General features: G+C 46.9%; 1 protein-coding gene across 13 annotated transcripts in view; it reads right to left on the reverse strand.

Annotated features, from left to right (window-relative positions):
* The window catches only part of PRRC2B (proline rich coiled-coil 2B), a 46,272-nt gene that overhangs the window by 16,712 nt on the left and 5,531 nt on the right, over positions 1–24,029 (reverse strand). For 9 of the 13 annotated variants that reach the window (XM_056504899.1, XM_056504898.1, XM_056504906.1 and 6 more), the window contains exons 2-16: positions 16,080–16,247; positions 14,976–15,153; positions 14,659–14,761; positions 13,688–13,760; positions 10,893–11,036; positions 10,014–10,255; positions 9,538–9,659; positions 9,080–9,222; positions 8,411–8,501; positions 7,820–8,012; positions 7,145–7,460; positions 6,151–6,344; positions 3,591–3,795; positions 2,651–2,870; positions 5–2,071 (exon numbers count right to left, since the gene is read on the reverse strand). In XM_056504899.1, coding sequence (XP_056360874.1) covers positions 5–2,071; positions 2,651–2,870; positions 3,591–3,795; positions 6,151–6,344; positions 7,145–7,460; positions 7,820–8,012; positions 8,411–8,501; positions 9,080–9,222; positions 9,538–9,659; positions 10,014–10,255; positions 10,893–11,036; positions 13,688–13,760; positions 14,659–14,761; positions 14,976–15,153; positions 16,080–16,194 — 4,406 coding nt within the window. In that variant the 5' untranslated portion in view covers positions 16,195–16,247. The remainder of the gene's footprint in view (positions 1–4; positions 2,072–2,650; positions 2,871–3,590; positions 3,796–6,150; positions 6,345–7,144; positions 7,461–7,819; positions 8,013–8,410; positions 8,502–9,079; positions 9,223–9,537; positions 9,660–10,013; positions 10,256–10,892; positions 11,037–13,687; positions 13,761–14,658; positions 14,762–14,975; positions 15,154–16,079; positions 16,248–24,029) is intronic. The other 4 variants (XM_056504900.1, XM_056504901.1, XM_056504907.1 and 1 more) reach the window with 2 other exon arrangements.

The raw sequence follows: 24,029 nt of genomic DNA on the forward strand, positions 1-24,029 counted from the left end.
TTACCTTTTGCTCTTTATCAGGGTCCCATTCTGCTGGCTCTCATATCTGGAAGCTGCTCCCACACCAGTCCTGACAGACTGTTCTGCAAACCCTGCCGGCTCAGCCTTGCGGCTCTGCCTGTCCACCAGTGGCCTCTGGCTTGAGAAGCTCCTCTTTGCCAGTTCTCTCTTCTCTCCCAAGCTCCCAGTGCCAAGGCCACCTTCCAGCTGGCCCTCACTCTCTGGAGCTCCATCTCTTCTGTCCCGCCGCTCGCTGAAGTCACTGCTCTCAGACGCCGTCTCCCACTCCTCGTTGGCATGGTCTGAAGAGTTCTGGTAGGACAGCTCAGGAGAGCGTCTGCCCGAGATGCTGCTCTTCTCTGCACTGCTCAGCTTGGTTCTGCCTGGCCACTGGCTGGGCAGCAGATTAGGGCCTCCCTCCTCGGGGTTCCACTGCCCAACTGATTCCCTCTCCTGCCTGAGGCGCCTGAAGCGCGGGGGCTTGTCCTGGCGGGGAGGACGTCGCCTCCTGAAGGGCCTGTTCTCGATGTTCTCCTGATCTGCTGAGTAATCCTCCTGGAAAAAGTGCCTTTTGTCATCCAGATGACTCTCATCAAAAACCCGGCTGGAGAAGGAATCCGTGTGTTTGTAAGAATCCTGAATGTAGTCCCTGTCAGACTGCTGCCTGCTCCCAAAAGTGTCTGATGGAGACGTGTGGCTGTACTCCTGCCAGCCTCCTCCCCCACTCCTGCCTTGCCACTGGGTGGGCTCCTTACCCATGAACCCCCTTCGCCCATAGCCAGAGTTGCTCAGCCTTGGTGGCAGTGATCTCCCAAAGGCTCTTGGAGCCCTCATCTTAGGATCCAGGCTATTGTGATCATCTGAATAGATTTTGTTGGACCTCCAAGACTCTTTGAAGTCTCCCTTTTTCAAATCACTGTCCTCCCTGTCCAGCACAGAGCCTTCATTGCCGTTCTCCGAGCCCCTCTGCCGGCGACGCTTGGGGAGCTCCTCGTACTCCGACCCCTCACTGTGTGTCTCGCTGGCAATCCGGCGCCGGGGCTTGCCTCTGGGGAAGTCCTCTGGCTGGTTGAACTCCCGGAGCCCTCGGCCCCGGCTGCTCCTCTGGTTGTTGTTGTTGTAGACCCCCCTGCTGCTCACCACCGTGCCTCGGCCTCTGAAAGTGAACTCTCTGAAGCCTCTCCCTCGCCCACGCCCTTGGCCTCTGCCACCGAAGGCTTGCTCCTCATCAATGAAGATCCAGTTGTTTCTTTTTGTGGGAGGGAGATCACTGCTCTCTCTGGATAGTTTGCTCTCCCAGGTTCTTTCTGGCTTCTCTTCTTCCTCCTCCTCCTCTTCTTCCTCCTGGGATTTCTCAGCCTCTCGTGCAAGGCTGGTTTGGGAAGAACCTTTGTCATCCAGCAGGTAACGTGTGGAGTTCAGCAAGGCAGCAGAGTCATCTGACTCATTTTCTACCTTCTGAGCAGCTGCCTTCTCCTTCAGCGGCCGTGAGCTGTCCTCTCCCTCCAGTTTAACCTTCTCCATCTCCTTTTCCTTCTCTTCCACCTTGAGGGCTTTCAGGACTGGTTTTTTAATGGGGCCTGACCGCCGTGTCCTGCCCATCTGCTCCTGGTGCTGCCCGCTGGTGCTGCGGCTCTCAGGAGCCCACTCTGGTGTCTCTTCAGTGGCCTGTTTGGTACTGGCTCCCTCTTTCTTCCATGGGTCAGCACTGAACGACTGCTCATCCCGGGGCACTTCTTCAGCAGCTTCTGCTGCTGTCTCTGCAGGTTTCTGATGGTGGCTGATATCCCAACCATTATATTCAGGCTTCTTCTCTGCTTGGATAAAATCAGGCTCGAGGGGTGAACGCCTCAGGTTTGCATGGCGGCTACCAGCAGGACAGGCTTCCTGCACACTCTCCTGATGCTGGAACAAGAGATCCTGGCCTATCCTCTGAGAAGACAGGCAGCTGTCAAAGTCTGCTTGGGCCTTCTTGTCAAAAGCATTCAAATACTCCTCCCCTCTTTCCTCAAAGAGATCTCGCTGACTGCTCAGACTCTCCGGCCTTCCAGAAGCAGAGTAACTTTCACTCCTGAGAACAAAACAAACAACAAACAAAGCAAAGTCAGGTAATGCACAGCACATCTTCAAGAGCCCAGGCAGGATACAAGAGGTGAAAAGAAATAAACTGAGGCTTATGCTAAATCATGAGGCAATGAACCTATAAATACCAAAATGCTGGGCGCAGAGCTGCTACAGTCCCAGGCTGTACTGCCTGATTTGTGAAATCAATACATGATAAAGAAACACTTTCTACAGTGGGCAGCAAACTTAAGAAATAAAGGGAGATTTAACCTTCTTTGATGTGGAGATCTGAAAAGGAAGTATTGGTTTTAGAATGCCCAAAAAAAGTACAAGACAAACTAGAAAGCATCAGACTCCCCCTCTCCCTCCAAACAGGCTCCAAGCTGTTCAGATTGAAACTTCTGAATAGTTCAGTCTATAAACACCTCCACAGCTAAAACACTCAGGAGTGGAAGGGTGCTCCCAGATCAGTACCTGGGCCTGTTCATAGACATCTTCCAGGCCAGTGCTACACCTGCTTTTCAGAAGACTTACAGCAGCACCTCCCATCCCAGAATGCATGAGGACAGGGAAATTCTGCACTCACCTGGCATGCAGCCCCTCCATGCTCATGTTGTCAGCCTGTTTTTGATGTGACAGGGAATATCCTTTGCTCTGCAGGGATGTGTAGCTGTCCTGGCCCCACACTGGCACAGGATCCAAGGGAGCAGTTTTCCTTTCTGCCTGCCCTGCCTGACAGTTCTGATCTTCAGACCGACAGCTGCTCCCACCAATGGAGTCCTGCTGAATCATGGGCTTCATAATTCCTGCTCACAACAGAGTTCATGCCATTAGCACTAGGATTTCACAGACAAGAAGAATTTAACAATCTCCTAGCTTGACTCCCCTTCCTTCTCGGGCAGCAGGCGACTGCAGCCATGGAAACCTGCCTTGTAAAGGGGAGACTGTGCTTAAAAAATGCACAGCTGGGAAATACGCCTGGAGTGATGCAGAAGATGACACAGCTCTCAGAGCCCAGCCCACACAGACACTACACAGCACCACCGGCTGGGGATCAAGCAATCCACAAACTCCAGGAAATGATTTATACATCTTAATGCTTACATTCACACCTCGGAAGATTAGTAACAAGATACGAAGGTGCAAAGTGCACATAGTTCAGAAACTACAGGGTTTCTCCATCACATTTCCTAAAGGGCGTCTATTTAGATTTCAAATGATTACAGTAAGTCCAGAACACGTCTTTCTCCAACAGGGAAGATCAGTGGATCTGCTACCCTTTCCTCCAAGGGGCAAGATCAGTCACACCCACTAAGTTCACAATGCAGTCACAGAAGGTCTCCCACTACAGTGCAGAGAATGGATAGACATGTCCCAGGCTCCCACCACTACCCACAAATCAGCTTTCTCACCCCCAGAGAACAGACACCAGCCAGAATGCAAAGTCTGGACAGAGGTTAAGATACACAGCAGATTTCCAGCTATGAACCACTCAAGAGCCCAGATCAACACTGACAACAGCTCACCTGAAGGGTGAAGGGCTGAGGGGTAGAAATCCACGGGGGTGCGACTCTGGGCCATGCGAGGGTCCATGTAGGAGGGCATCATCATCCAGCGGGGATCGAAGCCGAGCATCTGCGGGGGCGGCGGGTAGAACGTCCGCTGGGGATGGGAGTGCGACGGGGCAGGATAGACCTGCTGCTGCCAGTGCTGCATCTTGTACAGCTGCTCCTGCAGGGAACAGCAGGGGCCATTGGACACGGCTGTGCTGCCAGGAATCACACTGCTCAGCCAAAGGAAAGCACATGCCATCCATCAAGGGCTCAATCCCTGATGAGATGGGAGGGTGGAGCAGAGAGGGGTATTTCACTATCAGCTGGGAATGTGGCAGTTGTTATTCTGAAAATACCAGAGCAGCCAGACTATCACACCACTGTGGGCCAGGCTGTGTGGCCAAACACAAGGGATCAGCTTCAAGACCACAATTTGCATCTTCTCAACACACCAATGAATACAGGACAGCTTCCTCTTAAACACCACTTCATAACTGGAACCAAATACTTTAGAAAATGTTTCATTTTTCAGGAAATGCATCTCTAATTTATTTAGTGTGTGCATATATATATATATATATGTATTAGTTCCACCCCTATCAGCTTAACAGATTAGATAAAAACAACCTAAACCACATCAAGAGAGCTATTAATATTTTACAGTGTTTCCTGGTCATCCTTCAGAGACAGGATGGTACTTGCAGGTTGTTTCCCTATCTCACACATGGCCAGTCCACCTTCCCTTAGCCGAGGACTGTCATGATGTTAATTTGATTTGACATTTAACTTTTGCTGAAGGTCCAAAAAGAATATATATTTGAAGGAAGTTCTGCATACTGAAGAAAGCTCTCAAACACTAAACAGCTCCAATTAACATGAAGTGCATCTACTTACTTGTCAAATGTGCCACCGTATTTTTTTGCTAAGCTTACAACAGTGTCATGTATTGTTTAAAAAAGCTAATCCTCAACTGCAGAGCAAAACAGACACCTTGAAATCTGAATACGACATCATTACAGCAAGGAAGGCTCTGATAAATACAGATTATATCTGCATTATCTAGTCTTCTGGTACCTTGCAGAAAATATTTCCTTCACAATACCAACACTTTCCAATTTTATTCTTTTCATGGAGCTACTAAAGCAGCAATAAAAGCCAGCCAAAACATGCACTGCCTCATACATACTAGCATCACAGAGGGTAAGAGGAAATAAAATAAAACTTCATGTTTTTCCAGTAGTGATGACCTGTGGTATTATTAGCATGACAACAAAGACATCCAATTCTTTTTAGTTTAAGAGCATCTCTTTCAAGAGTAACATTAAGCAGCGTTTGCTGCTGTACATCTGAATCATGAAAATGTCAATTGCCGAGCAATGAGCACGGGGAGCATCCATAAAAGAGCAATTACTGAGCAAAAGCCAATTGTGAGCTCCTCACTAAGATCTGCAGCAGCGTTGATTATATCCCATTTCAAGTGGTTATTTTATGAAGAATGGCAATTAACTTCACATTATCTGAAGCCTGAATACTCTGTCCCTTGGTTTGGCTTTGCTGCCCTACAGAGGCTCACTGCATCTGGCAGCAGAGCTGCACAGCACGTATGGCACATACAGCACAGAAGGTCAGGCAAGAGCCAAGATGCACAAAGCACTTCAGCTGATGTCTCAGTGCCCCAGAAGAATTTTCAATGCAACAAAAATGAAACATTTAAGACCAAACATTTTTATGGTGCAAAGAAAACAATGATCTGAGAGAGCCTCACAGAAAAAGACCTGAGTAGGTATTAGATGAGAGCAGAGCAAAGGACTGGCCCTCTGCAAAGGCATGAGGTGGAATGAGAAGTGTGCCACTCCAGCAGCAGTCCAGCAACTTGCCAACCTAAGCACAGTCTGACCCTGGAAGCAAATGGCTGCCCATACCTACAATGGTAAGGACACAGCAAGTGCTGAGTGACATGGAAGCAGCTGAACCCAAAGAGTTTTCCCTTCCCTTGTCCTGTGTGCTCAGGCACTGCAGCAGTGCTGAAGAACAGCAGCCAGAGATGTTCAGGTTCAAAGCTAACCCAAGAACAGAAGCTTCCCTGGGCCAAGCCTATACAAGCACCAAGACAGTCACAGATGTGCTCATGGTTTTGCATGTGGGAACATCCCCAGCTGCTCCTGCTCATGCACATTTGCAAACCAGAGCTCTACCACAAACCACACAGTCCTAAGAGTTCCCACTGTCAGGAGATGCCCAGACAACCATGCAAGTCAAGTCAACATTTCTGACAGCACTGTATTTTTCTCCCAGGCAAGTGACAAACCTGGTTGAGTCCAACCCACAACAGCTCCAGCATCACAGGAAAACTCATATGGCCCACACAGAGCCTTTTTACCCAACCAGACAGGATTTTTCCATTATCAGAAGTACTGAAGAAGCTCAGGGTGAAACCCCATTTATCTCCTCCCAGCCCAAAGACTGATGGTGATGAGAACTGAGCAAACAATGGTTTAGTGGGGGTCCAGAAAAGGGGTTGTGAGCCATTTACCTGCTGCTGTTGCTGCTGCTGCTGCCTCTGGAATCGTGGGGGAAGAGACTTCTGGTATTTGTTGAATTCTTGTGCTGGTGAGGGAGCTTCTCTGAGCTCCTCTTCACTGCTGCTTTGGGCTGCTGCTGCTGGAGCAGGACTCTCCTCTTCCAGATAGCCAACAGAAGCATCCTGCGTGTGAAACTCAGGGGTTGCTGCAGAGAAGAAAACAAGCCCTCAAAAGCCTGCTCAGGACAGAGATGGGAGTGCACCATCATCACACAACACACACAGGTGTGGGCATGTCCTGACTGCAATACATGGTTGAACCTCACTACAATCATATACAGCACATCCTTTACCTTGACAGCCCTATAGAGAGTTTTGTCCATCTTGTTTGAATTATAAATTCTGAGATTCTCCTTTGCTTTCAGCCTTCTGCTTAAGCACTGGGGAGAAAGTCCTTTTCCCCTGTGAGTCCTTAAACTTGCCAGCACTTACTGGTTTTCTGATCTATGGCCACAAGCACTTAATATTATCATCCAATCATGAGAAGCCCATGAGGCCCATTCTAACAAGGCCTCTGCTAGCACAGCTCACTGAGCACAGATAAAGGCAACTAAAGAAGTCTGCATTTATTTTAATAGCTTTTTTAAATTTAATCAACCTTTGGGAACAATGCAAAATACTCTGCAGAATACAAGCAGCAGCTGTTCTCTCAAGGGCAGCTGAAGGACCCTCTGAACACTCCCTCCCAGGAAGGCAGGACTAACTTTCCTTCCCAGCACCCACAGTGCTATCTATCCCTCCTGCTGTGCTTGGTGCTTTCAGATTTTAGGAGTCTTCAGATCCAGTTCCTTGAGCACAATGTGATGGAAGGATCAGAAGGATCCATTGTGTCATCATTTACACCAACAGAAATTTCCTCCCAGGAACTCTTCCACTCCAGGTAAGAGACCAGCACAACTGCAAAAAACAGCAGTTTTGCAGGGTGAGGCAGGCAGTGTTTCTGTACCTTTACGGAAAGCGTGGCCATTCTCTGGTGCAGTGTTTTTCTCTGTGCTGGGAGGTCGCACATCTTCATTCTCTGGGTGTTTCTGTGTCTCCCCACTCTTCTGAGCCAGTTTGCATTTCTGATCAAGCTGCTTGAGCTTTGCAGCACAGGCTGCCAGCCTCTCCTCCCTGGCTCGCCGCTCCTCCTCCTCCCGTCGCCTCCTGGCTCTCTCAACAGCCTCAGAGATCTCAGAGTGCACAAACTTCTGTCTCACAGGCACCTTTTCTTCTTTATCCTCGAGGGACTGCTGTCTGAGAACACTTCCCAGCGCTGGCTTCTGCCAGAGGGAAAAAAAACATTCCTCCATAAGCATGACCCAATCAGCTCCTCTATCTTGAAATCCGCATCCCATGCTGACAATATCCCCTTCTGACTCCCTCCCCTCCATCCTCAAGCACAAATCCCCCTGTTACTGGGAAGAGTTACTACTATTTGGTTCAGTAACTCCATTTCCTCACTGACAACCCCACTGTTCTGGACCAGCTTCAATTTCTTTTCCCTAGTGGAAGTGTTATGCAGATAGATTTCTCTCCAGGTGGATATAAACTAAGACTAGAGAAATTCATCAGCATCCCATTTCCAAGAAAATGTCAAATTGGCCTCTTAAGGACAGTGATGGGCTTCCAGCTCACCCACCTGGTATTCTGAGGCAGAGCTCCAGCCATTCAGCTTCCTTGGAGGCTGCTGCGAATCCTGCGCTTTCCGGACTGGCCGGGACAAGCCTACTGAATCATTCCAATTCTTTCCCTCCTCCAAGGTGTGCTTGACATCTGCACTGTCTGCAGAGCTCAGGGACAACTGTCGCTGCCTTCTGGGATCCCAGCTGTTCCTGGCACATAAACAGCTTTATTATTGTGTTTGCTCAAAAAGCACTTGCAGCCCGATCAAGTGGCAAAGGCAACTGACTGTAATAAAAAGGAAACATCACAGAAAAACACCAGAACAAGTGATGTGCTTCTCCTAAGGTCTATAAGGATCAACTCCACTACTGTGTAGCAGAAAAAAAGGTGAGAAAAGAAGAGGAAAAAAGCCTGGTAAACTGGCAGTCAGCTGCCAGACCTACACATATCCATGAACAATACTCAAAACACTGCTGAGTAAAATCAACAAAGTAACAGCAACAAATCAGAGGGATCAAGACTCCACATTTAGAACAAGTTTTTAAAGATCTTGATATTGCTCATTTTTACTGAAACAACTGTAGGTGCAAATAGAGTGACTACTTACCACTTTTGTCGTCCATCTTTAAGAGTTTCTTCCTCTTCTTCATCTTCACTAAACTTTAGTTTCTCAGAATAATCCACTTCATCATGAATGCCTACAAAGGCAGCAAGGGAGAATGGATTTATGAGAGAAAAGAAACAGGTCCATTGTCCTGTTTCTCCTGTGCCTCCCTTTAGCACTAAATTACAGGACACACAGGCTTGGCTTGAACTACTCTCAAAGCCAAATGTCCAGCACTGGTCATGGAAATCACAGAATAGCTTGGGTTGGAAGGGACCTTTAATGTCATCTACCAACCTCCCTCAATGAGCAGGGATAACTTCAACTAGATCAAGCAAGAAATGATGTGGACACATGCTACTGAACAGCTGGGCTGGTCCCAGAGGAGCAGCAGCAAACAGCCTGGGAGTGGGGACTGCAAATGAGGGGACAGTCACCATGCCAGACTGTGTGCAACTGGATGCCATGACTGAAAAGGCAGGACTAACTCTCCTTCCCAGCACCCACGGTGCTATCCCTCTTGCTGTGCTTGGTGTTTTCAGATTTTAGGAGTCTTCAGATCCGGTTCCTTGAGCACAATGTGATGGAAGGATCAGAAGGATCCATTGTGTCATCATTTACACCAACAGAAATGTCACAACTACACAAAGCTGGAGGATGAAGGCACTTTACCTGCCCATCCATCATCTGCATCATTGTCCAGCTCATCCAGCCCCTTCAGGTTCTCCGCGTTGATGATGGTGGGCCGAGGCACGCGCTCCATCGGCTGCCGGACTGGGCGTGTGGGGCGAGACAGGCTGAGCCTGTTCTCTTTTCTGCAGGAAAACACAGAACTGCTCAGAAACAGCAAAAAGAAAATCAAATCAGTGCAGAGCTGAGTTTGTAACATTGAATCAGCCCTTTTCTACTACGCACTTATATACAAAGCATCCCAGTTTCTCTCCCTGTCCAGCAGTTTCTTCCCTTTGTCCACCTGGCACCCACTTCCTAAAACTTACAGATCAAAGCTGCAACCCCTCCAGTCCACAATTCCCATGTCCACCTGTTCTTCAGACACACAGTGCTCACAGCTTTGCAACACTTCACACCCTGAACCCGCCTCTCAAGTGGGAAAGTGATGGCAGCCTTACCCATCCTGGTCATTCATCTGGAATTGTCTGAAAGGTACTCGGGGCTCAAGGCGAAGCTGAGGAACAGGGAAAGACCCTCGGTCCAGTGATGCAGGGGTCTCAGATGGCTGTTGTGGACACATCTGGAATGAGGAGAAGCAGAACAACCTGGTTTTTCTCCTTGCCACAGGAAGGTTTACCCAGATTCGGTTACAGCACATGCACGGCAGCTGCACCCACATAAAGGGCAAACAAACATTTCACATCTGGCTGCCCAACAGGCCACATGCTGATGGTTCCCTCTCTAGCTCCAGAGGAAAAGGGACAACTTCTCTTTGGGCTGAGCAAGGCTGTGCTACACAAACTAAAAACATGTCAAGCAAAGGATCCCTGAGCAGCCAACTGACAATCCAGAAAACACATCTCAGCTGACTTCAACCCCAGCCTGACATTACGAATGAAGGCCATCCCAAAGGTGTGGAGAAGGGGTGACTCACAAAAGCAGGCAGCATGTCATGGTAGGTGGGAGGCTGGTAGACGTTTCCCATGAACTGCGAGGCCCCTTTGCGGACGGGCTGGGCTGGGCGCAGTGCCGGCTCCTTGGCATCGCCGGCGCTCGCGGAGGAGGGGGCCCCGTCTCCAGTGCTCGAGCTCTTGCTGCCCAGCTCAGCAGGGGAGGCGGTCAGAGATGTGGCAGAGGTGACGTTCCTCCCACCGCCCTCCCTCCAACTGGTGACATCTGCAAAGGAGGCATAATCACGTTAATATTTGTAAATGCAGGTGGCCACTTGGACAGAAAGTCTCGGAACTTCAAGTACTCTGGTCAAGCCCTAATTACCCCAGAGCTGTAAAAAATATCAAGGACCAAGGAAAACTTCCAACTGTGTTTATTATCTTAAGAGAGGAGAAGCATCAGCTATTACTAAGTAATTGCTGCACCAGTGGTGTCCTTATTTGCCAACAAACCTAACTCCTACCAGAGTGCTCCCCATCTCCACAGTCATTACCCTGCAGAATTAAGGCCAATTAGATGCAAAAACACTCAAAGAGAAGCCACACTACACCACACCCTAATTTCACTGTGGCTCACTCAGCTTGGGAAGGGGCCTGCTTTGCAACACCACACAGCAATTTTTATTAAACACTGTAGTAGATGACAGTCCATACTTGGCTGTCTGGACCACATAACACCAGCACCACATGCCAATCTGTGACCATTTCCTAAGCAGCATGACACGTGTAGGCTCATAATAAGATAAAATAAAATATAAGGATGGAGCTCTTGTTACTACTGTGAACTGGCACCTCCTGCCCAAAACAGAGGCAATGGGGTTATTGATCGGGGACCAGGCAGAAAGACACAACCCTTGACTCACTCTGGGGGCGGAGGCTTGGTCCTGGCCCATACGACGGATCTAAGGCGCCCTTTTCTTTGCCAACCTTGTCCTGCTCGCCAGCTGCTTTCAGCGTCGGAAATTCCTCGGGAGAGAAGGATAACAGTCGGCTTGAGGCCCTTGAACCTGTCAGACAAATAAGTGTGGGACTCAGAGAAGATCCTTCCACTGTTTCAACTCCCTTATGAGATCAGTCTGGAAATGTGTTTCCTGGGAATCTGAGTCTCTGGCATATTTAAACCCAAATTACTATCATACCAGCACCTCACGTCACATTCCCAACACTCTCAGACACTGTCACCAACACAACAACACATGTCCTCACCCAGCACTCCCACACACGGGATCTTCATTTAAATTCTCACATTCAACCAAGTCAGTGAACCTTCTCAGCTTCCAATTATTTTTGTGAAGTACAGAATTCAGGCAGAGGCAGAGACAGAAATTCAGCAAGATCGCTCATAAATGACATCCTGCTATCAAGTATTTGACATTTCTATTCAGACTCTTTTTGCTCAGACCTCACTCTGCCAGAGAAGTCTATTGTTAAAACTTCTGTCGATGTATCAGTGAACACCACAGGTAGGGACAGATGTCCTACGCTCTCCTCTCTGCTTCAGCATTTTCAAGATGCAAATCACTGGCCAGATCAGGCCAGGTTCATTTCTAGTCATTGGCAAATTGTCTTGCTGAGTCATCAGTCACCCCAGAACAACAGCTCTCTGTCAATTCTAAAGATCTACCAGTGACTGGAACACGAAACACAGCAATTCTCCTAAATCTGTTGGCAAGATAACATTGAATAAATAGAAATCACAAGCATTACTGTACTATTATACATTAAAACAACTGCTTTTTTTGAGAACTGTTTCTTAGTGTTACTTGGCTGAAGCTCTCTTAAAAAGGGCATTTCAGAATTATATTAGAAGTATCAGCAATGAGTACTGAAGACTTGGTAGGAGTCTCATCTATCTCCTTCCCGAAGAGTCACAATGGACTGGCATAAGTAATTTTTACTTTCTGGAACTTGGCACACTGCACAAGACCTCCCATAAGAAATTTCCAGGAAAGATCCTGCAACAGCTGCATGAAACACCTTCAATTTTAGACAGATGAAAATACTTGAGATGGACATTGCCTAAATATATCACAAAGCAACTAAGACTTGCTGAAGAGCTCTGATTTTTACTGAACTAGAATGGCACAGGTAAGTGTCCTGCAGGGGAGATATCCACCCCCAGTAAGGCTGCACTATGTAAGGGCTATTTATGTGCAGCCATTAACAATTTAAGCAGCATCATACTGAGAAAAAGTTTGGTGCCCCCTTTTTTTCCTCCAAATGTCCTTTATATGAAAACACAGGGATGCAAAAGTCCATAATTAACCTATTAGACCACGTTTCTTCAGGACACGCCCTCCAAAAGAGATTTTACACCTCTAAGACTTAAAAAGAGCAAAAAGCAAGAGACTCTCCTCTTTACAATATCTGAATTAGTTTAGAAGGAAAAGTAATTGCTCAGTACCACTACAGAAGAGATACAAGCATGAGATGGCTGAAGAAATGCTTTCAGACAGATTTCTGAGGCTTCTGTAATTCAATGACCTTCTAATTAACCATATAGGCAACTGTTTCCTTGGGTTGAGAACTCTATATAATAAAGTGTGACCCAAAATGAGTTTTCAAAAAATTCTTTAAGAACATTGTTAGATGATCAGATTTCAAAATGACTGTACAGGAGGTCTACACAGCAAGACTCAAGAAAGTACCAATTAACCAAACAAGACAGTCTTCGCACTAGCCACCATCATCAGGCAAGTACAAGTTTCTGCTTTAACATTTAGCCTTTGAAAAACACCCTCTCAATAAGGGCCTCATTTAATTTAGGGTAAATTTGTCCCCTCTGCTTCTGCAATCACCACCTGTCTCAGTTCTTTCAAATCTCTCTGCAATTTCACTTGACAAGTGAATGGTTCCAGGTCTGTTCACATTAAAACAGTGGAACTGAGCTGTTATTCTCACTATAGTTTTAATGGCACTACTCAGTGCAGCTGGAAACCACCTCCTGTGTGGAAATGGATGCATCTGAAGACAGCTAAACTCCCAATTCATGTTAACACTGCTTCAGGATTCTCAGTCAACCAGAAGCCATTAGCAGCAGTTACTGAGGGAGACTTAATAGCAAGGCCTGAGCCAATGTGTAGGCGAGAGCACCCTGCAGCAGCTGCACTGCCACTTCCACCCACGGACACCACAATTCCCTGGGATCATGGACACTGCACAACAACATTCCAGCCTCACTTCTGACTACCCAGTTAGGTGAAGACCCCCTTGCTACTGCCCATGGAGATGCCTACACTTCCCCTCTCCTTTCTTCTCTTCTAAACCAATCCCTCCCCTATTTCACTGTGTTTACTGCACCTTTGTTACACACTGCTCTGGGCTGACTGAAGATGCTCACAAAGGGGCCAAATGTTTCATTTCTCCTTCAGAACCTTCGCCTCCCAGAACTCCCTGCTGCATCCCAAGAGTATGACTTGCTCTGGTACAATGTGGCCATGAGACACATTCTGTTCAAGCCCTGTCTTGTGCTGGCAGCCCTGAACTGATTCAGCAGAATCATTCCAACCACCACACCACAGACTGGAAACAGGACTCGGAAGGCCTCACTCCCATTCTGCACCAGGCTGACAGGGAGGCCAGGAAGAAATGGAGTCCACCCCACCTCATGCCTGTCTGGGAAAAGCAGCCACATACCAGTTCTGTTTATCATACTCACCACCTTCTTGTCCTGCTGGCTTTCCATTCAGCTGTGCCCATGACTTTGGTCCACCTGGCACTGAATTTGTACTCTGAAAACAAAACAAAGCAAAAAGAAATCCCAACATGAATCAGTTAAGATTCATGATTATTTCTTATTTCCTTTCTGGCACCTGCTATAGTTCAGGCCTCCAGATCACCCAGCTCCCACAGGTCTCTACAGCTTCAAGCTGGGGCTACAGTCAGCTGCTCCCCACTCCAGTGTACTACAATGCTACAGTAAAAATCCTCTGCCCATTTTCACCAACTATTTCCTCAACTTGTACTCTCATCAAGCTTTCCTTTTGTTCTGCTCCTTAATCTTCCAGATCTGTTCCATGTTACACCTCAGCTTGAAGGCTACTCTACTTTCTCATGCATTAACCACTCTTCTCCTCTTCAAAACCTAACTCCTGTCCTGATTTCCCTGAACCTCGAGGACTGGGAATTTTTTTTTTAAACCAGAAGTGTGAAAGCTGCAACACACAGGGCCAGGTCCTTGCACTCTCTGGGACACGTTCTTACTCGCCAGTAGCTTTATCAGGTCCTAACATTGGCTACTTCTCCCACATGACCAAATCTCTTCTCATCAAGTCTCATCAGGGTGGGAGCAAGAGCTGGATCTGCTGTCACCAAGCAACTTTTGAATTACAACCAAAGTAGAAGAGTTTAAAAGTGCTAACCAGCCATCCCACATTCCATCCATTTTTTCCTAGACTGCAAATAGACTTACTGCACCCATCTGAGAAATACAGTTCTGTGTATGTTACTTCTGCAACTGCAGCACAACATTCCTGGTGCACAGCAGCTTGGACTCAAGAGCGTCACTTCCATAATAACCGATTATACAGAAGCTTTTTCTTAAGCACAAGGCAACACAAGCAATTAAAGCCCTCAAGCTGCCTGGGGACAGGGGGAGCAGGGTGGCAGTCAGAGACTGCTGGCACCTACCTCCTGACTGATTGACTGTGTCGGCTTCTGTAAATTGGAGACAGATTTCTGCAAACCCTGCTGCGGCAGCGACTCCTGCAGCTGTGCAGCCGTCGCACTGGAACTGAGCAGAGACACTGAGGTGAGACCAAAGGGGAAGGAAGGCAAGAAAACAACTCATGGTAATATGGCAGTTACTAAAGATCAAGCCAAAACTTGGCTCTGTGCTGGCACAGACAACAGAGTACCAATCCCTGTGAGGTCTGACACCCAAGCACATCAGTGCACAATCACTGCTGCCTGCCTGATAAAACCTACCAAAGATTCACTCTACCCACCTCTTTTGGTCTGGCTGATCCTGCTTGTTTGCCCATCCTGTACCGTCCTTGGGTACTATAATGATGTTGGGGTCGTTTCCTTTGTTCTCAGACTTCAAGCTAGGCAAATTTGCAGGAGGTGGCATGCGCCGGGCAGCAGCAACTTTCCCAAGACTCTGTAAGCCATGTCTAGGAATAACTGGTGAGAAAGGAACAGCAGCAGGTCAGAGGGCTGTATCCTGCCAGATAAGTAACCTTAATTAGGAAGCTGTGGCTGGGTGCAGCCCCAACAGAAGTGCTGCTGCTATGTCAACACACAGGTTGTTTCCCACAGGACCACAGATGCAGCCGTCTGTTGCAGCAGCTGGCAAACAGCTCCTACAGCAGGAGGGAGAAAAATCATTCTACCTAACAAAGTGCTCACAGAGTCTCTTAGGAGGATTTGCACAGGTAGCTCTTTCATTTCACCAAGGAGAATCAGCACCACCTTTTTACAGCTTGGGGAAATGGCCACCCAAGTCCATCTCTTAGCAGACAAACAGGTGACCTAACCTGGAAATCCTGAGGTCTCAACTTTCCAGCTTTATCCACCTGATTACATTTATTAAGAAAGTATTTTATTTTCTGTTTTCTGTTCTCACACCAAATCTAGAGCCAGTCCAGGTAAGGTTATTTTTCTGACCCACTATCTACTTTTAATCATATTTCCACTGCAAAACCAACTCAGGTTCTTTCCCAGTGGCCTTCAGTCCCTGACTCTCACCTCACACAAGGTCTGACCAGCTTAAGGCACTTCAGTCAGCTCAGGTGCCCTGCCCTAGCACAGACTAAGGCCCTGGTAAGGCTTCCACTCAAGTTTGCTACCTACCCCCTCTGCAGCAAGGACACAGGCTAAATAAAAAGGCCAAGACCCCCAGCTGTCCTGTGTAATTCCTCTATGCCTCCACAATAACAGCAGCACAAAGAGCCATGAACATTTTCCTCTAGGTCTTAAAGAAACACAGACTTTGACACCTGCACCAACACTGCAACCCAGCTGTGTCCCAAAGGGTCAACAACCCGAATGAGCTCTGCAACAATACTGCTGGGAGACATCAAAAGGAGTTTTCTGGAGGTGTTTCTTACCTGTAGTTCTGATAGCTTCTATTGACTTTCCTTTATACTTATCAAACAGGCTGAGAGTCGAGTACTTGCTTTTCCCATCCTTTCCCTTGGTTATTTGCCCCAAACGATCGGACATTGCGATGAAATGTCATCTAGTAAGGAAATTTCTCTGCGCCGCTCCCGATCTGCCTTTTAATGCAAGAGAACCAGGAAAAGCCCATCAAACTGATTGTTCAGCCACAGACAAGCAAAACACAGAACACACACAACAGCAAGAACTGAACATACTCAGTGAGCACACACAACAAATTACAAGTTTTACTCCCTCCTCTTTAGTGACAAGAAGCTTTTGAGCTTTAAGATTCACAAAATGAACAAAAAGGAACAGACTTTTCGTGGCATCTTTTTTTCTATTACTCCACTGCTGAAAGAAGTGAGATTCTTTAAGTACAAGAACACAATAGAGGGAGGTCAACAAGTCCATGCTTTAAAAGAGTAAGGCTGACAATGAACAGCTAAACACAAGGATTCCTAAACATAAATGCCAGAAAAGCACTGTGTCTTTGTATCTAAACCTCGCTGAATTTATCACTGCATTTCCCCTGAAGCACTGGGTTTGTAATGTTTAGATTAGGGTTCCACACTGGCCACAGATATACCAGCAATTAATGCTTTGACAGCATCACTGGAAAGCAACAGAACTCTTTCTCCAAATTCCCTTCTCCCATCAGCTGGCCATGGAAAGAGAGTTAAGGAGTCACAAAAAGATCTCTTCAACTATACCAGATTCAGATTCTTAAGCCTGTGAGTTAAGCTGTTTTACTATGAGTTCTCCAAACACATTACCAAAAATGACATGCCTCTGTTGTTGGCATCTTGAACGTAATTTTTAGTTTGAAATACACTTACTTTCTGTAATGGATGTGGTTTGTTAATTTTTTAACCTAAACTTTGCTGGCACAACATGCTGTGAGTAACACCCATCATGCAGGCAATCTCCCTACCTTGATCCTTTGGCTCTTGGAGCCTGGGATAAAGTTGAAACATGCAATGCTCACCCTGTATATCAACTTTTCATCAGAAAAGACACTCTGCTTACTTTCAATGGACCTATCTTTCATTTTTTAAAAGCATCATTCTGGTCTAAATTTTCTCAAATCTAGGAGCTTCATCTAACCTTTTTGCACATAATTTAGATTTCCAGATTTCTTGTTGTAAAGCCTCTAGTTCAAGCCCAAAACTGCTGGCAGTTTCATTTTACCATCTGCTAGATCCCATTCTAGGGTTTCAACTCCGTGTTGGGAGTAACAAAACACTATATACATGTGTGTGTGTATATATATATATATGTACACACATACACATCTCAGATCTTCCCACATCTCACACTTTCTGAAACTCACCCAGCTTTCTGAAAACCTTTTTTCAACAGACAGCAATCACTCTTTCTGAAAGAAACTGTATCTGACCAAAGGCTACAATTCCCATCAGCAATGCCTTATCAAACACGATTTGCAGGTAAGAGGATTAGTCCATCAAATATTATGTACAAATTAAAGCACAGATTGTGAACACGCTGGATAGAGCCAGACTAGGAATGCAGTGCCAACTACAACTGGCCTAGTAAAGCTCATCTAAAGGCTGCTGCTGCTGGGGGCAGGTGTCTGACCAATAAGCCTGGCACTACACAGCATTTGTTTCTGCACTGCAGGATTTAAACCAGGTTTGTCAGGAGCAAGAAACCACGGACTCTGTGCTAGGTGGTCAGGGAGAGAGAAAGAAAAATGGCTTCTGTCACTCAATAACAGCTCAGGAAATGCTCAGGAAAATCACCAGGCTCCCCAAGAAACCCCTCACAGCAATTCTGCTGGACCACCACACAGGGCTGCAGCATGAATGCTTTGTGGAGGCAACAGGCCTGGCTGGCAGCCTTGAGGCACCTCTTCCTGCAGAGTAGCAAACAGATCTTTGGCTCCAGCCTAGTTCATCTTTGCTCAGATGGTCACCATGTGCCAAAGAAAACAACAGCTCCTCCCTCACTTACCCATTTGCACTGTATTTTATTAGTAGGACAGACATAAAAGAGAGAGGGAGAAAACACACTGATTAGCATAAACTTGGCAGGAAAGCACAAGTTGGACTGAGAACAATGAGCTTTTTGAAGGGGCAGAGTTGTGGGGAGCCCCAGAGCACAACAAAGAGCAAGGGTGCTGTGCTGGCAAGAGCACAGCCACCTGTTTTTACAGGTATATTGAGCCTTGCACAGGGAGCCTGGCTCAGGGCCTATCCACACCCTGTCAACCTGTACCAACCTCACAACAAAAGCAGTAAAATCTACTTTGAAGTTTAGACAGCTCAAACCAGACTAAATTAGAAGGTGTTTAAAAATAACCAAACAACAACAAACCACCTACCCAGATCAGGTTCAGGAGTTATCTGGTTAACAGAAAAGCCCTGAATTCCTAAAAGTCAGTGTGCAAATAGCCCACAGGGCAAAGCTGCCAAAGAGAAACCCTGACAACAGTTATGTAACCAGGTCTCAGCTGCCTCTTGATTACATCTTCTATCATTAAAAGGATTCAGGAAGAATAAACAATCACTTCACAGCAGAGGAGCTGGGGACATGTCCGGATAAAGCCCCTTGTCAAACTTTCTGGGACAGACAAAACTGCTGTCTGGATAAATGTAATTTACTTTCAATTCCTTCAATGCTCTGAAGATGTGAAGCACAGCTTTGTTTGTGTTATGTGCGTGCTCCAAAGGGGAAAATGAGACCATGGAGAGGTGAAGCAATTTCCAGAGTCACTGTGCAAAGAGGCTGCAGTGGCACCGAGCTGGGTCAGAGCTGTTGGACTGGCAGGACCTTGCTGCCCATCCCAGCTACTCCAAGGGTGTATCAGCCAGGGAGAACACTCAGCACCCAGTTCACCCACAGCACTTCAAAGAGGCCACAGAGACTACCGAGACTGTGACAACACTGCACTATCTTCCCATCACACAGTTAGGCAGGAACCCAGGCAGGGATCATAAAGGCCTTCTAGTCTTGAAGAGCAAAGCCATTTCTGATAAAAATCGTGGTTTATTTAGAACTGAAGTGCCAGCCTGCACGCTCATTATCAGCAGAGCTGGAACCAGCAGGCACATGCTGATGCTGACAAGTGAAAACTGACAGCCTCAGCAGAGCCTCTGACCTGTGCTCAGGGCTCCCGTGCCCCACAGCTGACCCTGAAGAAAGCAATATCCCCTGCTACAGAGAAATCGTAAAAAATCTATCACCAGCATTTCTGCAAGGTTTCTCTCAGGGTTTATAGAGGTCTGTAGGGGAAGGTTTGCTATCAGTTTCAGCATGGAGGGTACTCATGCTCTTAGAACTTGCAATGTCTCCTACTATATCCAGGGACAGCACCAGACAGCAAAACACTGAGTGTCTGAGCAATCACAAAACACTGCAGTATGACCAATTCCATTAGAGATCCCAGGATACAAATAACTGCACCAGGAGCACTTGAGCAGAGAGCTCCACTGCCCAGGCACACTCATGTCCACATTGTACTACCCTGAATCCAGTTTTTGGGTATTGACCCTGTCTAACTGCCTTTTAAAGGGGTAAATTCTAACCCAGAAAGGAATAGTGACATTTTAATGTCTTTTAAGACATCAGACTTACAAGCATGCAAGTCTTGGAGCTACACGAAGAATCTACCGAGCCTGTCCAGCAAAAAAACCCACAAGAAAACCCTGAGTTACTGGCACTTGTAACAACTGGAAACCCCTGAGCTGAAAACACAGCCAAAATAGGGACTCCTGACAAACAGGATTGTCTGCAAAGCTTTTTGCAAACCTATATATGCAGGAGGCTGGGCTGCTGGTGTTTTATTCACAAGACTTCAATGGAGCTGGAGTATCTGGAAGTCAGCCAGCCTTAGCTAAGCAGGGCAAACAGATTTATGAAAGGTAACACACATACTAGAAGGAATCACTTCAGCTACTCACACCACAGAGCTCTACACTGAGCACAGTCTTGACTACTGCAGATCTTCACTCCTTGCTCACTTCACAGCAGCAGTCACCAACACAAAACAAAGCAACAGGATAGAGATTAACAGAGAAAAGATTTTTCTCCACAAGCCGGGAGATTTCTGACACGTCATTTTATACAAATTGTTCAGAAATACACACGCTGGAAAAGCTGAACAGTACTTTCAGATGAGAGAAGCGCCTGGAGTTACCTTAAACTGAAATACATTGTGGTTCCTAATGTTACCAGCAATGTGAATCCTTTTAAAAAACACAGTATAGTTTTACAGGAGATTAATGATGTTCACTCTTCTTTAAATACACACACAGGTCAATTTTACTCGTACTTCCACAGTTGAACATTTATCTGTCAACACAGAGATACCACTACTTCTGGAACATGTCCCACCAAGAACCACCTATTTGTGAAACACCACCTGCCTCACTGATGAAAGACACCACTGGCTGTCCTTGGGAGGGCTTTGGTTGAGACACTGTCATCACCTGCCCAGGACCTGCTGTCAGATCCACTTTTATCCTGCAGAAGCCCTGTTTGGGCCATGCAGGGTTCATGAGCCTAGCAAGGAAGAGACAAGATGAGCACTCAGTTCCCAGCAGAGATTGCTTAGTAAGGCAGGGAGCAACAGGAGAGTATCAGCATCCAAGTACAAAGTCAATGGGATCAATGCAGAAGAGCTGTGCAGCAGGCAGAGGCTGTAGCAGGAGCCTAAGCCACAAAAAAAAACCCTCACTGTCATTCTACTGCATTACTTCCAGAGGGAGATGCCAAGATTTGCTGGTACACCTGAAAAAGGCCCTGCCAAGATCTGGATGTAACACCAAATGTAGTGCCAGAAAATTGCACCAAATCCTGCCAGACAGGGAGAAGCAAGTCAGGAATCTGCAGTGCAGAGAAGAGATAACACCTCAGCACCAAGCTCCTGATTTACAAGAGATACCCTCCTTGCTTAGCTCAATAGGCATATTTGGTGGTACCAGTTCTTTTAATCCTGCACAATTCCAGCTTCTCTCCATCTCCCATGAACCTTGGCTCAGGGAATGAGAGACCAGGATCACATCTGCCATGGTTTGTTGCAGAGGTATGCTGTTAGCCATGCAGTATTATTGGAAGTTGTCTGCCAGAGGACTTGCCTGCTGTCCAGCCCCATCCTCAGACCTGTAAGCCAAGCCTCCTGGGATTTGTACCATAGAGCAGGACTATGAAGAGAGGCAGTCTTCTGGACAGTGGATCTATCATTAACTCCACACTGTGGAGCTCTACAGACAGTGGTAGAACATGAAAACAGGAAAAGGGAACAGAAAGGGCATGTCCTGTCTGATGACCTGACATAATTTCCTCAGTTCTGCCTTCACCAAGTTAACCTGCTGCCCCCTCTTCTGAATGTACCAACAGGTTGAGAATCATAACTACCATCAGTGAATCACTGCACATTCTAGAGAAAACAGGTCTTCACAATGTCAGGTTTGGCCTTAAAATACAGAAGGTTCACCTCTCTGCTAAACAGCTTTTGCAGTGCTGGGAAGGCAGGCAAGGCAAAGGCAGCCAGAGAGGCTGGAATTGAAACTTACTGCAAAACAGATAAAACAGACTGGAGTCTGGAGAATAGCTCAATTGTATTTACACAAAAACATTAATGAGTTCTGTGGTCCTTTCTGTGCAGGCTGGACAGACAATACCACACCCTGGAAAGGAGCCCTGACCTCCAGTAATTGAGGATGCAGACAAAGAAATAGTTCATCCTGAGTATGCAAGACTATGGCACACAGCAAAAAAAACCCAGTCAGAAGGTTGGTCCACAGCCCACAGAAAGTACTTATGAGATCCTGTGCTCATGAAACTCCCCCTTTTTTTCAAGCACCAGAAAACCCAAGGTGTGCAGTTAATTCTTCCCTTGAAAGGAGTGTCTGTTTACAATAGCCAGTTCCACCCATCTGCCCCACCATGCTGCAGAGAAGGAAGTGACCCACTGGTGCCAGCTTGTCAGGAAGGTATAACCTTATCTCCAACCCAAGAGGAAGTGCTGCAGGGCTTTCACAAGCTGCAGGGAAGCAGGAAGGTGTCTCATGTGGAACAACCTGGAGGTACCAGCTACTGATATTACACTCCTTACCCTCTCAGCCAGGCCCAGGAGGTGTCAAAGGAGACAAGGCTCAGCACAAATTGAAGAGCCTGTTTCTTTCAGAGGCAAAACCCAAGGAGGACAAAGCAGCTCAGTTTAAGAAGGATCACCTGTGGCCTTAACAGATCCAGATCCCAACCTCTCTGGTACAAGAGGAAAGGGAAGTGACCTTGTGATCTCCACAAGCTGCCTGCCCAACAAGGCTCATATTCAAGTGCAAATCTCTACCCTTAAGAGCTGTACTTTCACTCTGCCTCCTCTACAACCAAGGGTCAGAGTTGAAACACACAACCCCCAGTTCCAACATAGATTCTGCCTTCTACTCTGCCCTGCTGAGGTTCCTCTGAGATCTCAGTGTCCAGGGCAACACACAGATACAGCATCTCGCCCCCTCAACACCTAAACAAGGAGGCTCATCAAAAGCAAGCAATTTAAATTCAAATACAAAAGAAATACCTGGCATAATGCTCTGTTGGCAAAACTTGTTCAAAAAGATCCTGGCAACGTTCAGCTGAACTGTAAGGTAAATTGGGCATTTAGGTATCTGAGCAACAATAACAGATTGTGAGTAGGTGGTAGGGATCTCCTGATGGGTAACAGGACTGGCACTATCAGTCCAAGTCAGAGGAACAGTTTGCTCAATTAAGACTGTAGACAGCAAAAAGTCCCAGGTGCCTACTTTAGCCTCCCAAATCTGTGTGCCAAGACCCTCAGAGAGAAATGCAGCTCTTCACCAAAAAAGTAATTTGCGAAGAAGACTCAAACGAGGAGGAAATGCACTGCAGCAGTACCTGCCATGTCCAGAACACTCCCTTCCAGTGGGAAAGACTGTCCACTGGAACAGAAAGTGCAACCAATCCTGCCTTCTGCTCCCCAGCAGCCCACAAGGGCAGGACACACCCACACAAGCACAAACTTTTCTCAGGCAGTGCATCACACCTTAGGTGTGATAGGTGAAAGCAAAGACTCTTCTTTCACTAAAAATAAACACCACTGCAAGTAAAGGTTGTGAAAGTCCCTTAGTCCTGATACTTCTGCCTACGCAGACTTTTAAAAGTCATCACAACCACAATACCCATATAACCAGATGAGACAGCAAGAGCAGCATAGGTTAAACACCTGTGCTGCCAGGGCCAGAACCCAAACATAAGGCTCCAAACATTTGCATGTAGCTTATCTTGGAGAGCACCACCCATCCAAGGCCACCACTGGCCACTGGAGAATGCATCTCCGTCAAACATTTCACAAATCCTTCAGCAGGTCCCAAGCTCAGCAACTTACTCCACCTCTCAGCAGCGAACATAAATTTTACTGCAAACAAGCAAAAAGAAAAGCAGAGATGTCACAGCTCCAAGAGATGAAATCAGAGCAAAGCTGGCAGTCCTTTGGGTTAACAGTCCTTTTTTCAGGAACAGAAACAGCTCTTTCCACACAAATGCCATCAGCTGTTGAGTAAGCTGCTCTGTCTTCTCTGCGGTCTCAGGAAGGATCACACTGGAATGGGGATGTGGATGTTTACCCTGTGCCTGATGAGCCTCACAACAAAATCTGGAATTTGGTAAGACCTCTCCACTCTCTCAGGTTGTCTGCTGACTTCAGGGCCTCAGCTCCTGCTCAGGTCATGCACAGGTTTTCTTTATGAAGAGATAAAACCCAATGCTATTGATCAGCAGGCAGCAAATGTCAACCCCTCACTGCACAAGCAAGGGAGAGGTTCCTCTACACCCCTGCTGAGCAGATCCCTCTGGCCTTGCTCCTCCCCAAGGCACTGCTGGGAGCTCCCCTGGCAGGTACATGCTGCAGGGTACAAAGC

The sequence above is a fragment of the Oenanthe melanoleuca genome, chromosome 17 (assembly GCF_029582105.1).
Source record: "Oenanthe melanoleuca isolate GR-GAL-2019-014 chromosome 17, OMel1.0, whole genome shotgun sequence".
Taxonomy (NCBI): Eukaryota; Metazoa; Chordata; class Aves; order Passeriformes; family Muscicapidae; genus Oenanthe; species Oenanthe melanoleuca.